The sequence below is a fragment of the Saccoglossus kowalevskii genome, chromosome 3, assembly GCF_978046115.1.
Source record: "Saccoglossus kowalevskii chromosome 3, keSacKowa6.1, whole genome shotgun sequence".
Lineage (NCBI taxonomy): Eukaryota > Metazoa > Hemichordata > Enteropneusta > Harrimaniidae > Saccoglossus > Saccoglossus kowalevskii.
Genome location: NC_140643.1, coordinates 34,291,521 through 34,309,800, shown reverse-complemented (window position 1 = coordinate 34,309,800; position 18,280 = coordinate 34,291,521). Strand labels below are relative to the sequence as shown.

The 18,280-nt window shown below is 32.9% G+C and overlaps 1 protein-coding gene across 1 annotated transcript in view; it reads right to left on the bottom strand.

Annotated features, from left to right (window-relative positions):
* Nucleotides 1-4,053: 4,053 nt before the first annotated feature.
* LOC102804829 (voltage-dependent calcium channel subunit alpha-2/delta-1) overlaps nucleotides 4,054-18,280 on the bottom strand; it is a 141,861-nt gene continuing 127,634 nt past the window's right edge. Inside the window, exons 20-39 of the mRNA XM_085497102.1 lie at nucleotides 17,054-17,125; nucleotides 16,224-16,307; nucleotides 16,028-16,089; nucleotides 15,837-15,904; nucleotides 15,495-15,549; nucleotides 14,975-15,066; nucleotides 14,602-14,722; nucleotides 14,257-14,319; nucleotides 12,755-12,873; nucleotides 12,082-12,224; nucleotides 11,554-11,598; nucleotides 10,762-10,833; nucleotides 10,462-10,532; nucleotides 10,196-10,280; nucleotides 9,896-9,948; nucleotides 9,687-9,742; nucleotides 9,056-9,188; nucleotides 8,379-8,485; nucleotides 7,896-7,978; nucleotides 4,054-7,413 (exon numbers count right to left, since the gene is read on the bottom strand). Coding sequence (XP_085353228.1) covers nucleotides 7,312-7,413; nucleotides 7,896-7,978; nucleotides 8,379-8,485; nucleotides 9,056-9,188; nucleotides 9,687-9,742; nucleotides 9,896-9,948; nucleotides 10,196-10,280; nucleotides 10,462-10,532; nucleotides 10,762-10,833; nucleotides 11,554-11,598; nucleotides 12,082-12,224; nucleotides 12,755-12,873; nucleotides 14,257-14,319; nucleotides 14,602-14,722; nucleotides 14,975-15,066; nucleotides 15,495-15,549; nucleotides 15,837-15,904; nucleotides 16,028-16,089; nucleotides 16,224-16,307; nucleotides 17,054-17,125 — 1,686 coding nt within the window. The 3' untranslated portion in view covers nucleotides 4,054-7,311. The remainder of the gene's footprint in view (nucleotides 7,414-7,895; nucleotides 7,979-8,378; nucleotides 8,486-9,055; nucleotides 9,189-9,686; nucleotides 9,743-9,895; nucleotides 9,949-10,195; nucleotides 10,281-10,461; nucleotides 10,533-10,761; nucleotides 10,834-11,553; nucleotides 11,599-12,081; nucleotides 12,225-12,754; nucleotides 12,874-14,256; nucleotides 14,320-14,601; nucleotides 14,723-14,974; nucleotides 15,067-15,494; nucleotides 15,550-15,836; nucleotides 15,905-16,027; nucleotides 16,090-16,223; nucleotides 16,308-17,053; nucleotides 17,126-18,280) is intronic.

Sequence of the window (18,280 nt, the reverse complement as noted above, 5' to 3'; positions counted from 1 at the left end):
GTCAATGTTAGAATCAACGCTCTCACGTGGAATAGTTGTTTTATTAGTGGTTAGTTCGTTGTCGCTGGTGAGAAAAAGAAATGAGCAACAAGTAAACCAAAATGCGTTTCAAGCACCATTTCCAGCCAGAGAAGTTATTATTGCTTCTGTGAGGCGAATCTAGTAGTGCCACAAAGGCTTTTAGAACAGCTTGCTTTAACATGTATGGATGATTTTATTTTTATGCTGACATATAATCACACCCTAGTTGACACTTAACTATTATTTCCTTTTCCAGAATACACCATCACTTGCACAAACTTCTGAACTTGATTTATATAATTCTGGTCAATTAATCGTTTTTTACCAATAGCACTTAAAAGCATAACATTTTCCGGGCTCTTCATTCATTTTTCAATAACCTTTACCTTCCCAACATTCTAGTGTATCACCCAGTTAGTGCAATCATTGTTGGTAGACACAGGCGCATATTTGGCTTACATCTGCTTTCTTGTCACAATCGTTCTTTAAAAAAACAATTAGTATCGTTGGCGACTATGGCGGCATCTTTGTTGGTAATAGAATGGCAAATTAAGTGAGTTTCACAGTCTTGCTCTCAAGACATTTCAATTCTTTCATCATGTTGTTATCATAGTCATTTAGGTCTTAGTTTCAGTGAATGAACTGCAGCCATGTCATCAGCTACCCATATTGCATTCTGTGCTAGTTCTACTTGGATGCAATTTGATTCATCTAAGCATTGCAACGATGCTTTGTCGGGCTTGGCAATAGACAGTGGCACTGACGTATTCAAATGGCACAAGTCTCAATTTAAACTTCATGCCATTTAGACAAGAAGTCCGAATCATTGACGATCTTCTTTAATCACTGTAGTGGCAGCAGGAGTAATTTTGTTCTTGTCAAGTTCTGTGTTTAACTTCAGTGATCAAAAGATGTCATTAGTAACTTTGGAGTAATCTAACTCCAGTTGATATTGAATTTGTTTTAAAGAGTTTGCAAATGGGTTGATGCCATCATACCTTTGCAGAGTATTATTGGGGTTTGTGACATGCTGCTAGTGAAGTTTTTTTCCATATTGTACGTTTTCTAGATATTCCACAGGTACACACCAGAGACATGCAATGTCTTGTATGAAACATGTTTCAAGCAAATTATCATTTTGAGATCTTGAAATATTGCCATCTTGAAATCTAAGAAAAAATGGTGGTCCACATCGTTACCCATTACTCACTTGAATTGCAAACTTAGCATCAAATTCTAGAGGCACTCAGCGATAATTGTCACGGTGTTCTTTCCATTACTCTTTGTGTCTTGTGCTGCATCAATATCTTTTATTGTGCTATGTATAACTATACCTTGTCTGGAACGTACAGCTTGTGACTGTGAACCATTCTTGACCAAGCCATGTTCTCTAGTCTATTATCATTGTAGAAGTGGTTTATCTTAACCGTTGCCCTTTTTCCTGCCATTTGTTCTGTGCAATACCAACCCCAATATAAGCTTTGCTGCTTACTTCTCACGATCATGTGCCAATTTTGTTGCTCGAATTTGTGAGATTGTTATGTTGTATCCATATTAATCCTTCTTCCTATAATCCTTGAACCTGTAAAATATCGTCGTGTGTTCAATCTCATTATTTAACTGTGCATGGCCAATGTATGGTTTCATTTTACTTTGCTTCAATCTTTGACTGAATCCGGCCAAAGGTGTTTGCAAGAGTATCGTTTAAACAACAGCCATGGAGAGTAGCTATTGATTGATTGATGTCAGCTGCATAAACTAAGGTATTCGCCAGGAAAAATTCTGAACCAATATCATGTTATACACCACTTAATAGCAATTATAGAATTATTCCACCTGCACAAGTATCATACTAGTATTTAAATACAGATAAAGCACGCCACATCTGATTTGTAAGCGTTGTTTATGCAGTGCTTAGATATTTAACAGGTTCCCTGTTATTCTATAATTTCCAAATTCTGTGGGGGAAATTAGGGTTAGGCAGAGTGGTAAGTGTGGTAGAAACAGCTTAATGTGTGCGCTGTCGGTTGCTCATTTATAAATCAACCTCCTTCGGAATCCGAAATAGCTAAGTCGTTGAAGTCTACCTTTATAGCCCCGTCACACCAGAACGTTTTGGTCAGCGTTCTCTGAACGTTCCAATCGTCCAATTTCCGAGCGTTCTGGAACGAGGTAGACACATCCAGCGTTCGATTAACGAGTGCCTAACGTATGACTAGCGTGTTCCTAACGCACGAGGAGCGTGTAATGAGCGACCAAGTAAGATACCCCTGGAAATCATTTACGTGTGCTAACGTGTCACTAGCGCGCGACGAACGACTTTTAAACGTTAAGTGAGCGTGTTGAGTGTGTATCTAACGTTACGTCGTTAATTTGACAACCATTTAGCAATCATTTTGCCCTCGTTTTTAACATGCACATTAGATCATGCCGCACACTCTATCATACGTATGCTGTATACTCTGCTATACGTATACTATGTGGCTCAAACATGTACATATCGCATATTCTTGCAACTACATTATTGTGTACATTTGTCAGTGGTTATGACAATGTGAAACATTTATATAAAATGTATTCTATTCTGGGCAGCATAAGAAGTTTATAAATAGACTTGTTTCTTGTCACTTGCTTCCTCATTTGAGATTTTCTTCTACAAACAAGTGCGCAATAAAAGGTGTACAATTTGTGTTTCGTGCACACTATAAAAACCATCTTTTGTTTATAACCTTGTTTCGTACATTTATGTTTGCGATTCCCAGTGCGCAGAAATTGTTTGTGCACACTTTAGGACACGAGATTTTCACAGTCATGTAATTAACACTTGAATACACTACTGAAAAATACGTATGGGAATATTTTAACTATAGATTATATTTCACTAATTTGAGCGAGATAATGAATTGTTTGAGCAACGGACATCGAGTTACGAAAACACTGAGTTACAAAAATACTACGGCCGGATATTTGAATCCAAGCCACTTTTGCGAAACCACGCCCAAATTGTGAAAATCGTAAAAGAACATGTCCAATAAGTATAACGTCAACATCATCCACACTTACAGACTTTTCAGGGGCAACATAAACAAGCTGAAAAAATAATTTTCACAATTGGTTTCAGTATCAGTAGTGGATTCACCTTCCATTAATTCATGCACATCTATGTATTTGTCAATATACCACCCACACCATCCACTCATACGCCATTAATCACGTTCACTACGAGTTGTTATCATACTGTAAAGATCTGAAAGACCTTCCACAGCATCAGAGTATGTAAATAAGGAATATAAACATCAAGTCAAGCATAAAATATAATATAATGTTTGCAATACAAACACTTATCAACATCGTGGAATTTTGAAATACGCTTTGTATCTGTTTTTCCAGGCACCATTCACAGAAGCTACATATCATGTAAAGAAATGGTGACAATTTACTTCATAGTAAAACAGCAATAGGCGTAATGTAGATGTTCTCAACAAGGAAACTAGAAGAGTGAAAGTGTCTATATTATTAACCAGAACAGTTAAAACAGGGTCTAATCACAGGTTAAGAAATCATTGAGCAGATTCTGCTTTGTGATCTGAGTCCACCAGATTCTATAAATCAGAAAAATATGTTACAACTCCAGTACCAAAAACTTCATATAATACATAGATCCATAACAGAAATTAGTGCCACGATTTACTGTGATGTTGTTTTTACTCTATGTCAGTCTTCGCAGCACCTGTGAACTTGTAGTGAATATCTAGAATCCAATGTAGGAGTTAACCTTTACGATACACATAGTTCTCAGGAAATTGATGTGGTAGCCAAGTTAAAACAAGAATGTAAATACATACTATAAAAGATTGAGGAATTCCATAACCACATAATGTATAAAAGAATAACTAAGACCTAAATGTCATGCTGCTGTAAAACCAGGTTGATGGGTGGAACACATTCCAAAAATACACTAAGAATGGATTCAGTACATGCAAAACTCCATGCATTTACTCTGTTTAACATACTCACAAAAACATTGCCAAGTGGATAACAAAATCTGTTGTTTATTGGAAAAGGATCGTACAAATATTTATCTACAGTGCAGCGAGGTATAAATACAATGCATAAATTACTACATATTAATTGCACAAATGGTTAGACTCGGATGGCGTAGTTTGTGAATGTCATTGATCATTTATATTCTCATTGGGGATTACCCTATTGAAAATTGGAGGAGTGTTTGAAGGTAAGATGGACATGAGAAAAAGGAGGCAAAACACACAATGACTGTTCAGCACCTTGGGGACAAATAGGGAGAAGATACTAGACTACCAATTTACTGAAGTTTCTTTTAGAATGGGTAACCCCTTTACAAATGACAGTTTGATATCTAAAAAAGAAACTAAACAATTGAAATATCACAAAAACAATAGATTTAATAATAATAAATACAGCATGTATAGCAAAATATAAGGCTGAAAAGCTGTTTACTCTTAGGAAAATTGGGACATAATTTTGTTGCATATCGATCATAATGGAAACATTCCTTTTCAGAATGATTATTCTGTAAAAATTACCATTTATTGCACACATGTGTAATGTATTTATATAGTCAATGCAGCAAATATACTTGTATGAAATACTCATATTTACATTTTTCACTGAACATTGTCACAGATGGTTTCAGAATCATTTAAAGTCCTGTTCAATATGGGACTAATAGCGACGTATACGTGTGTAAAATACATTGTTTATTTACATGAAATTCGAACACGCGCTGCGCGACGACCACCGCGCTTTAAGTTATCCAAAGTACCTTCATTTGTTATCTATTGATATGTAAATTAGTTTATTGTTTTGATCTAATTACACAATATATTAAATTCAAATGATCTCTAAAACCACTCATCCAATTAGTTACAAGTACAAAACCAAGCTGATACCAAATTTCTGAATAATATAACCTGTTTTTGTCTTTATGATTTATTTTCAAAAACACAAAAGCATAATGCAAGAATACAAAATGCAATTCACTTTTTGTTCAAGTTTTATAATGGTTTCATGTGCTCTTTTCATTAATTAACATAATAAATGGTTTTGTATATATCCGAAACTATGTAGGTGGCATATTTTACTTTATTAATGTCGCTACAAGTGTTTTCAACAAAAAGACTATAGACAAGAGTGGTTATAAATGTTGGCAGACTTATTTTACCCAATTTATATATTGCAGTGTTAAGTACACTGTATGTGAATTATTATGGCTTGTCATCTTAACTTTTATTCATTTCATTAAATAAATGGGTTTCTACATAATGCAAAAAAGCAAATACATGCTAGTCCAGTATGAGTATCCACAATGACATCAAATAATGTCTATCCCATGTTACAAATACTGCAAACAAGTATACACCATTCACATTATCATGTTTATAGCTATTGAGTTTTGAAAATTGGTAAAACAGCATAAAATATATAAAAACTTATTAATACATGTGCATTAATAAAATTTTAATAAAATTATTTCATTTCTACCATAAATAGCAATAAAATATGGCTTTATTACAATAAATAGAAATAAATAGAACATATTGGTGAATCTAAGAAGACAACATAAAAGTTATGTATATACAATATATTTACATGATGACTGGAAAACCTTTGTAATTGTAGTGGTTACCAATGTCATAAATAGTGCAGTTGTCATGGCAAATAACAATATGATTACCTAACCCTAATTAATGCTAAAATTCAAATTTCACAATTATAGTAATTATTGAGCCATTATCTCTGAGATAAATTAACACTACAGTTTATTATTAATATGTTATTATATTAGTTTATCATCTAAATTTACACACCTCGACAACCAACCATCATTTGGCACGACCAAAATATAAAATGCCGGATTCATGATTCTTTGGTATGTGTATCATCAATAAAGTGATAACATAAGTAAGATTGCACAACCCAAGTTATATTTACTCAGGGAAAATATATAAAAACAAAACAAGTAGTATACTTCACTGTTAAGCAATCTTGTAAATAACATGCATCAACAATATTACATAGATAAAATGAAGAAGAAAAAATGTTGAACTGTACAAAATTTAAACTTTATACAAATTGACGTGGCAGTTTATAGTTAATGCTTCAAAAGAAACTCAATCCAGCAACTACATCCAATAAAATACTACCTATCAATACTTGATTATCTAAGTTTTAAATTCTCAGAAAACAAGTTTAATTGTTCACTACGTATCTGCTGTTAAAATGGTTCAGTCAATATAGATGTGAATAGCAGCAAAGCAATTACATGTTACAAATAAAAAGGTGTCCCAAAGAACTGACAATCGTATATAGTGTACTTATTAACACATAGCTGGCTGATATTGTTTTTTTCACAATTTCACTATTGGCTAGAGGCTTTCAGCAGGAAATGTGTTAAACATAATAGCTCAATTAGAAGTATACAGACTTAAATGTTCAAGGTGCATTTAAAAGTCAGAATGAAATCTGTAAGCATTTCATTAATGTTTTAGAAATTTTCATCTTAACATTTCCATGGCTATTTCAAAACACTGAATGGTAGCCAGGTCAGCAAACACTAATCTGGTGTCAATACAATTATGATCTATGATAATGGAGCAGAAATTGAATGCTTTCAATGAGTTTCTAAAAAACAAGTACATTTTTGTATGACCTTCATCAATAACATTAGCAATGAAAAATATTAAAAACTTGCTATGACTAGCTACATATATGTATCTAATCAGGACATATTAGGTGTTTTGATAATTGTATGCTACTAAAAATGTCATGGCTAATGAGAGGTATATGTAAATATTCAATATATGAACCATATTAGACAACTAAAAACTGCAACATAAATAAAACTACTGTACATACGATCAGAGGTAAATAGAAAACATTCCAGGGAAAAAACACTATCATTCTTATTAATAAATACAAATTTGGCATTATTGTAAAAAACTGTCACCTGTTGTTAATGCTGTAGTACAAGTTTTTTGTTTGTTCTTTTTTCTAAAGAGAAATCAATTAAATATTTTCTGGACCATCAAAGCGAGACTTTGCTAAGCAGAGATGACAGTGAACCTGTACATGTTTAATCTGGTGCTTATTCTACATCAGCAATGCCAATTCTCCCTGAGTGTTTAAAATTGGCAATACACATGATCTAACTTACCTACATATTATCATGCAAAGTATGAGGCAGCAGTCTACTGTGATAGGTGGGATGACATTTTAACATTCTAGCCTATATTATTCATATATTTTTTTTTAGAAAAGCCGGACTATCAAAAATGCACATGTTAGATGAGTAAGTACAGTGAATATTGATGCTGATATGCTAGATCCTTTGCCACAATCACTGTAATCAGCCTGCAATCAAAACAGATAGTCATAATGTAGACAAGAAATCATTGTACAAGACAAAGACATCTGATTACTACTAAATTATAGACCCTAACACTATGATGATATTTCACAAACCTTACAACTAACCCTAGAATCATGCAATCATGTAATTTTGGACAAAAGGCAATACTTTCCATTTGATAGTAATAAATATGTGTGAATTAAAGAATATATTTTGAAATGTACAAATTTTTATGCAAATCTTGTACTTGTCTTCAAATGTTTTCTGCATTTCTTGTTATTGTATTCAGTTAGTGGCAATCTGCATTATTATGCACAGTCAGTCTCCCGAGGTTCACACTTTAAGTGTTTCAAAAGCACATACAATGTATGACATACAATTGTTCCAAAACACCAAAGAATCTGATAGTGTCATCAGAGGACAAGTTCAGGACATGTATGCATCTAGTGAGCTTATTAGTGTACATTGATTACATATTACTTACTTGTGGATGATTATTATAACAAAAACCAGGCCTCATTCTATATCTTGGCTGTGTTGCAGCTACACAGGGATCTGGGCCATCTAGTGAATCAGGCGGTCAAGAAAAAACAACAAGAAAACTATTTGGGATTGCATATCACATACACTACACACTAGTGAATAACGTTCTGCAATTGGAAGCACATTTTCAGATCAACTGAAAAATATTTAACATCCAAAGGCAGTATTCTTTAACAATTCAGTTAGTGGCTTCCAAAAACTACTGAATATTTGAACCGAAACATTTTAATATATTTGATTTTCTTCAAATTATAAAATTAATCACTTTTTTTTGTTTTTGGATTTTCACTCTTGAAGTAGAAATTTAATAATAATTCATACCACATTATAAAACAGATAAAACAGATAAAACAGATAAAATGACATTAATACATCAGGTTCCCAACCACATGCAAGATTAATGAACACTTGTTTAAAAGGATATCTTTCTCTGGTTCTTGCTTAACTATAATATTAGGACAAGACCCACAATCAGGTTCAATTATTACTAGAAGCAAATTAGTACCAGGAACTCGACTCACACTCCAGTCCCTAGAAATATAAACAAAACACACTTAATATACACAGTATTAACCTCAATATTCAAAAATATATACACTTAAATTTATATACAAATCTATTTGTATGTATCAATGTATACAACTCTATTTCTATTAATATATATACCTATATACATTTATTTTTATATACCTATACACGTAAAAACTTGATACAAAGCAAATTAGCAAACCTATATAGAAAGGCCACCTGTCTATAAAGGCCAAAATCCCAAAGTCTGTATTTGTATTAGTGTAGACATTGTTCTGTATAATATTAGAGACATAGATAATGGATTCAAAAAAAAAACTTGCATGAACAAAATTGATGTTTTGACATCATCTTTTAGTGGTCTGATTTTAGTGGTTTGGGACACTATGCATATAAACAATAGCACGTCTGCAAAGGTTTGTAAGGTGAACATTATTCTGTTAATTCTACTGAATTGCACCTGATACAAATTCTTTTAGTGGTCTTAGATATTACTTTTTATCATCATCTTTAGAAATCATTATTGAGACCAAAGCAGTTGGCAGATATCCACAAATCAACAATAGTTCTCACCTGCTGCAGTTATTACTACATACAAGTTGGTCACTGTATTCTTGACTCATTGGACCATAATAATATTGTTTTTCAAGTTTAATACAACTTATATTTTCTTCTTTCTTGGCACTTTCTTCCTCTTGAGCAAGAACTGCAATAATAAATCGTTAAAACAAAACCTATTAATGAGTTTTTGGAGCAAGTAGGTAAAGTAGCAAACAACCATGTCACATTTGGAAGGTTAGTTTATAACTTTGTATCCACATGCACCAAGACATTGTTAATCATCTTGAAATGAACAGCAAGCAAACATTGTTGCTGAACGGATTGATAAAACTGGCAAACACAGGCTAATCTACACAGTTTCCTTATAGATAAATTAATGGCACACCAACAAAAGTGTTAACTAAACATACTTGACAGCTCCCAAAACCAAATTTCCAGCATGTACCTACTGCCGAAAAAGTGAGAAACTATATTCTACAGGTACAGGTGATGTGTACCTGGTAGGTGATACTATAATTATTCTTAATTCTGGGGCTGTCAACTGGCTGGCAGTAATAAGGCATACTTTGTCTGATTTAGACACACAGTAGTAGAAATTGGTGTCGCGCCATAAACAAGAACATAAAACTCCAGTAGAACTTACCGGTTGTTGACCAGGATGAGAAGAGTATATTATAAAGATTGTACTGAATATAACTCCTAAAAAAAATGAAATCAAAGAAAGCTTTGTAAGAACTCTTATGTCTTGTGAGTATGGAAGGCATATGAAGTAAAAATAGGGGTTTTAAAATTAACCATTAGTCTTGATGCATTTTGTCTTCTAAGGTATGTAAAAAAAGTGTGAGTACTCACCATGAAGCTTTGGTTGCCCACCAGTTAAGGGTGAGAGCTTCTGGTAAAGATGGCTGCAAAGAAACCAAGCATATCCATCAAAAATAATACGTAATAGACTGATCATCCATATAAATTCTGGGTTTACATAAATGCATGAATTCATCTTCAGAGAACAGAACAGAATATTACTTCATGTAAGCTACAAACATGAAATACTGTCGACCTGATGAAGGATGCCCTCAATATTTTTGTTAAAGTTCCCTCCATGTACATGAAATTTTACAGATGTTTTGCTAAGAAGTGAATTAATGAACTTACAATATGCAATGATCTAGCACCTGCTGCTGTAGCTTGTTTTTCTTCCGTTTTCAGACAAGATGCTTGAAAATCAAAAGATTCAACTCTGTAAAAAAAAAAAAAAAAAGAATTGTTAAATTGTGGACAGAAAACTATTGAACCTTCGGGAGATTGTTCAGTTAGTTATATTCAAGTTTTTTGAATATATTTACGACAATTATTAAACTACCAAATACACAGATTCAAAATAAGGGGGCTACAACACCAAACATGACTATTTAACTTACTTGTCATAGACACTAGTATTCACCATTTCATTTAATATATCACCTTCTATTAAACCAAAGAAACTGCCAATCTGAAAATAATATATTATAATTGAGTACCAAGTTAGAAAAAAATGTCAAACTTTATGTAGATTTGTAAAAAAAATGTTCTTATGTCCCTATATGAATGCACAATGTGTGTACTTAGAGGAAAAATAAAATACCGGTAAATATATTTACTAGATTAAAGAAACATCTATACAACAAAACACAGGCACACTTGTGAACATATGCAATGCCACAATCCATTATTGCACTTACATATGAAACATGTTCCTCTTGGTTGCTAGCAACAACAAAACCACCATTGTCCAATAAATAGCAATTTAAATGCTGCAGAATAAAAAAACAAAACATTTGAATTTGGAAAATATATGGATGACACAAAAATTAGCCAAATTCATTTGAACAATAAAATCAATTGTCAATTTCAAACAATATTAAACCAATCAAGTTGCAGATTTTCAAGCTAAGATTGCATCAGCAGTAATGAAAACCAAACAGATTGGCCATATACTAGACTGTTGACAGTCCTCTGGCCTAATGTACCCCGGTAATTGTGTTTTGTAGACACTCGAACGCTGAATGCGTTCGATGGGAAATGTGAACCAATTCATGCGAGGGACTTTAGTCCTGAGTGACTGTCCCCTTCTGCAGGTTTCTAGTTGATATGAATAATTTATAGTTGATACTGACGTCACAAAATGAATTATATTAACATAATGTATGCAAATTTATTCTAAATAACCCCTAAATGACCCCATGAGTACAGTTGTTCACGTTATGAACTCAATGAATACAGTCACTCTTAATTTGCATATGAAAGTACCCGATCTGGTAATCTTAACAGTGAATTGCAGCACCGAACAGTCGGTCGCGCCTAACGGCATTCCATACTTCCTGTCCCGACATTCGCAATTTATTCACGCCTGTTACGCTTATACACAATATTTATTAATAATAACAGATTAATATTAGGTACGACCGACTGTTGACAGTCTAGCCGTATACATGTATGCAAGCACAAATTGCATGTCCAAAGATTAGACTTACATGGTTTTCATTGCTACATGTACGGTAACAATCCTCACCAAAACACTGTGATAGTATCAAAAAAGAAATATACAAGTCAAGTATGAAACATGAACAGTGACAAAATTCAACACAGGGTGGATATGGAATTTTCAATGTGTCTAAATCAACAAACATAACTAGGATAATTATAATACTCATTTATTATATAAGATTGAAATATAATAAACTAAACTATTCATTATTACTTCATTTTTACAATAATCACCATAGCATTCATAAACACTGAATCAGCCATCTTGACAACAAAAACTTCAGACATAAATGCTGCATATTTCCAGAAGTTACATACAATATGTAAAAATTACAGTTTAATTGGACACAGGGTGCCTGCCTTATTACGATAGGAAATTGCCATATAAGGGATGAAGAACCTATTTGGCTTGTGCAATTCCCCAAGGCACTCTATCAGAACTTACATTCCAGTTGTTATTACAAGGATACCAACAAATATGAATTCAGACAGTATGTAGTAGCATCATGGGTTACCTTATCAGTTTGTTCTTTCCAGCCCATATTGAAAAATTCTTGTTGTAATGTAACTTTGATCACAGCTGGCATGACATCTTTTTCTAAGCGCACTGCTTTACTGGCACTGACGACTGTCGTATAATTGTCATCTCTGTTACGTCCTGTGACATAACAATAAATATGTGTAGTCGAACTAGTACAAACTTTGTTTTCTAACTTTCCAATATTGAAATGAGGAATTATGCTCATTTCCATAGCTTGAGCTATAGAATCAAACTATAGAATACTGTAAAATACTTTATTTTCGCTTGGAATTAATTTTCGCTATTTTCGCTGAAAGAATGATTCAGTGAAAATAAAATCCAGTGAATATACCTTTTTTCCTATATTTTACATTCAACTTGTTAGAAATCAGTGAAAATAAATTCCATACAAATCACCAAAAATGTCTTTTCAGCGAAAACTAATTCCAGCTAAAATAAAGAATTTTACAGTAGTTATACAGAAATAGTGATTGGCATATACAGGTATATGTTTGTCCATTGCATATTTACAGGGAAAATAATTAAAGATGGACAACTCCACTTACTTCTTCCAGAAAATATAAGAATTTGATATACCGAGAGTGAGAGTGAGAATTACCCACAACACAACACAAATGAAATATGAAAAGAGTGAATGAATCACTTACCACTATTATGGGGTACTGATATAACATAATCATTGATATACAAAGCTCTTTCATAATAATCTTGCTTCCATGGATCACGTAGGTTATCCAACTCCACATCACTCAATTCAAGGGCAACTCTGATTTACAAAATACAAACAACAAAGCGAGCAAGATTAGATACAAAGCATCGGGTAGATTTTTCCATTAAAACCACTAAAAAATTAAAATTACATTCATCATCAGTGAAATTAGGAACAGATCAATTAATAAATATCTAACTCTTTAAGGTGTAGCCATGAAAACAAGAGATGTAGTTTCATCAATAGGATTTTTGTCAATTTCAGTTGACATCAAGATTTATCGCCACTGTGTGTTATTCACATTAGACAACCCTGGTATATTGTCTATTTAACCACAGATTGTATAATTAACAAGCATTTCATGGCAGTCTCCATTATCAAATTTAAGATTATATAGTTTTGTTTATAGTAATATAGTTTGAACATAAATATGTCAGAGATATGGATTCAGAAGCTGATTTTTTTAATATTAAAATGATTGACATTCAGTCATCTTGTATCTGATATCAAACTAGTACTTGTTCATATTGGAAGGTATTGCTCTGGAACAGCATCAATTAAAACAAAATGGCTGACTGGTCGGCCATTTTGAATTGGATTGTCATACAAATATATCTGTATATCTATGACATGATGTATAATGAAAATATATAAAATGTGAACATAATCAGTCAAAGCATGTCAGACATATGGCTATGGAACCGCATTCATCAAAACAATCTGCCATTTTGAATCAGACTCAAAAAACAAAATGACATGGATTAGGGGCCTATAATGTCCAATGTATGTACAAGGTTTGAACAAAATCCATCTGTAAACAGTCAAGATCCGGTTCTGGAATGCCATAAAATGCTCGATTTCAAAGATTTGTCAGCACAAAAATGGCCACCATTTGGCCATCTTGTATCAGATCGTAAAACAAATTGATGTGAATATATATAATATTATGTATGTATGAAGTTTGAATGTAATCGGTCTAGGGATGTCTAAGCTACACGTCTGAACACACACACAGACGAACAGAGGGCAACATAAGTCGCCATTGGACTTAAAAACATGCTCTTGACCAATATCAGAACTTTTTACAACGTATTCAGACAATTGAAATGCTGATTAATAAAATAACCAGTAGTCCGAGGTTTCAGGGATGTGCAATTGGAACATAAACTGTCCCCCTTCTAGTTAGCTCATTATCGGTACTGAATCATTCATACTTCACAAACTGGTACGTCTAGGTTGTATTATTAAATTTAATATTAATATTATGAGAAAATTACAAACTCACTGTTTTCATGTAAACAAATCAGAACCCCACTTATAAAAGCCCTTTTTGCGATTCATTTCAGGGAACATTTAGCGATGATTTAAAATTATCTGCGTTTTGACAATTAAGATTTTGCTTAGAATGGTATGGGAATAGTAAAAACTCTACATACATACGTTTTAGGGTATATCCTTGTGAGGCCACCCATAGTACCAACAATTAGTGACTCAACACCAAGCCTAAAGAAGAGAAAAACAAACAGAAATCATTATGGCAAACAAATTTCAACTAAAATCAAGAAACGAACAGGTTAGAGTTAGAGTTAGAGTTAAATTGAAACTGCAATCATATGACGCAACTAACTAGGCAATGCAAATATGTTCTTAAACTGAGGAAAAATTACATGAAAAAACTATAAACAATTATATTGTTAACATCAAGATACAAAGTTGAGTCTCATCTGTCTTCTTTAAATTATTGAATTCACATAAAACTGCAACTCAATAATAAATATGACATACTCTATCAATGATGCCAGTGAATCATTTCCTTGCCCAGGGAACTTAGCAACCCAGTAATTCTGCTCCAAATCTTCAGTGGCATAAAGATCAATCAATAGTCTTGTTAACATCTCATGGTCACCTAATAGGAGAACAATTATTTTAATTTAAAATAATGATGGTATTGATTATTATCATAATAGTATAAAGCAATATCACTCAGTAAAGTATTTCATAGAAATATATGTGATGTACAGGATCAGATGTGAACTGGCTGATCAATGAAATCTTCACGAGAGAGTGTTTGACAATCATTCTGTGAAATAGCTACGACAGGGAATTAGAGTAGAAAAAATTGAAAGATTACAAACCTTGATAATATGTGTATACTTACAATCTGAGTTATTATGATTTTCTAAAAAATCAGATATGAATGAATCTACTACTTCAGCTGTTGCATTGTGTTTCTGATCTGGACAGAACATCCTGCAAATACAAGGAAAACAATCTTCTTTCAATCAGAGACACAAGAAGAGAAAATGTTTTAAAATTTGTACAATATTTGATGGCGAGGAAAAAATCATGAATTATGAAACTTTGTTTCTGTCAAAATACCGGTCCTAACAAATGCCTTCAGATTATCCATCAATTGTTGAAGGGTGGGGTTTGTCGGCGACGTTCTGTTTGATATGGGACTCGTAGTGATGTATACAATGTATGTTTTGTTTACATGAAATTCGAACATGCGCTGCACAATGACCACTGCCCTTTAAGACAATGCCTGCTTAACACAGTGTTTTTCCCATTCATTTTGGCTTTCAGCAGGTCGTAATAAGGTGTATGGAAACCCATAGCTTTAAATTAAAGAAAAAAGACATCAGTGAGGAAGTGATTGTTTTGATACACATACTTACCACGGTGCTATAAGAATATAACAGTCATCTGAGTGTAACTGATCTTTTGTCTGAACTACAAAAATAGATCACAAACAATTTTCAAAAATAATCCTAATTGTTAATATAATGCAATTTTATTATACATTGGCAGTGAAAATAGAATCATAAAACATGTACAGATGGGTTTGAAAGTGATAGATGAATCTTCTTTATTTGGAAAATGTGTACCACACTTAAAGTGCCAATCTGCATGTAGCAGACATTTTAAAATACATGTATGATGATATCCATGGTATTCACTTTATTGTCAATCCATTCACTATAAGTAAATGAACTATAATCTGTGAATTATAGACTTACACTCATTAAAACTTCTATTATTTAAATCCATACTCCATAAATTGAATGATGGAAGAGCAATGGCCATACTGAAATATAGAACCATTTCATGATAAGACTTTCAGAATAAAATTCAATGATCATGTGTAAAACAAGAGGGAATTACAGTGAATCATAGAAAAAATGTACACTTTTCAGTTATTTTTCCTTACCTGAATGATGTACTGTTTATAAAGCGATACCAGTAGGTCATATTTATTAAAAATACATATCTCTGAAGAAAAAAATGACGTACATCCAAATTACATACCACCAGTGATATTCCTTTAATATGCATGAAATGATGATGATGATATTCATCCAAGCTTAAAATATTATTTACATAACCCAAAATGAAATAAATCTCACCTCAAATAACAACTCATTTGTATTTCTATGAAGGGTTTCTGTAACAATGGTCCCATTTTTGCCATCAATCATAGCTTTTCTCAACTACAAATGGGAAAAAAACAAGGACATGATTGTATATGATGTATACCTTGGAGGCTGCATACACAGTTGTCATTTACAGACAAGTATGGACATCTTTGGGATCATAAGGGTCCCTGTAATAAATACTATAATATATACTAAGCAACTCAATAATAAACAAGCCATGCATGCATGGCACATTCCCTGTTAGTTATCAAATTTAAGATATATACCGTAGTTCGTTTATAGTAATATAGTTGGAACGTAAACATGTCAGAAGTATGAATCCAGAAGATGATTCTTGTATCTGATCATCAAACGCGTACTTATCCATATTGCTCCGGAACAGCAGTAATTAAAACAAAATGGCCACCGGTCGGCCATTTTGAGTACATCTATATATCAATAACATGATGTAAAACGAATATATAAAATTTGGACATAATCAATCAAAGCATATCAGACATATGGCACTATAGAAGCGAATTCATTTAAACAAAATGGCTGCCAGTCAGCCATTGTGAATCCGATCGAAAAATAAAATGACGTGCATCAGGAACTCATAATCTCTAGTGTGTGTACCAAATTTGAACAAAAATCCATCCATAAATGCTTGATTTTGATGATTTTTTAGCACAAAAATGGCTACCATTCGGCCAAATTGTGACAAATTGATATGCATATGTATAATATTATGTATGATGTATGTGTGAAGTTTGATTGTGATTGAGAGGACGCACAAAGGTCAAAACATAACTAATAAATACCTGCTCTTTTTCTGCTGTCGGCAATTCAACTTCTAACAGATCAACATTTGGTGGTTCTATCAGGTAACCTAACTGTATATATATACACACACAAAATACAAACAAAATGCAAAAGAGTTAGCAATCTTGGTAGAAAAAAACACATTCGTATTTGCACAGACACACACTAGCATACAATCTGTCATCTCATTATGTACATGAATTGGCCAATCAGAGGCCAAGATGAAAGTGCATGTGAGAGGAAGAAAATTTGAACTCTATGCATGCAGTGGTATATATTTCAACTCAAGTCAAAATAATAACTTTGATTAATTTCTCTGTCATTAAGAGGTTTCTTGCCAGATCCAACATCAGATTCAGTAATTTCTCAGTAGTATGTGTACATCGTTGAAACATAAAATACATCAATGAGAAAATGTCAGTGCTGATTGGTTATCAGTCACATGTTATCTTCAAATGGCATGTGATATGCAAATGAGGTATATACAGTCAAAAATAACTAACACGCATCATTTGTACATCAGGGTGTGCAACAAGGAGACTCAACTAATAACACATATAATGACATCACCAAGATTTGTATGCAAGAAATACAAGGTTACAAATGATGCAAAACTAGAATAAAATATTTTTTTCAATAATAAGACTACAGCAGTGAGTGAACTGAATACAACTATGCAAATCTGGAAAACTGAAAATAATTGATGGTAGGCATGACAACCAAGACAAAAAAGGTAAATGAAAATTGACATGGAAGAAGCTGCACATATACTCACACTGAATTTACCCTACATTAAACACAAACAAAAAAACATAATGTACGATCATTTTTTTTTTCGCTATTTTTACACAAACTTTCTGGTAAAATACAGAATCTGTCAAAAAAGTAATTTATGCCAACACAAAAGACACTCATGGCCAATTGAATTTGTTCATTCACTCTGAGGAAATTCAAAGTGAGGTTCAAAAAAAAAAAAGTATATAGCAAGCAGCTGATGGCACCGATATCTGAAAAATGTGGCAAAAAACATGAATAAAAAAGTAACGAGGTGAAAATAATGCTTCATTTCCAGTGGTTTCTGAAATGAAAAAGTTGGAAACACAATTGGGATGACAAGGAAAGCATGGAATGGTGCTATGCAGAAAACACCAACAAACTTTGGAAGCAAACAATATCATCACTATGGATACAAAATAATAATTAATGTGATGGAAGGTGCCTGATAA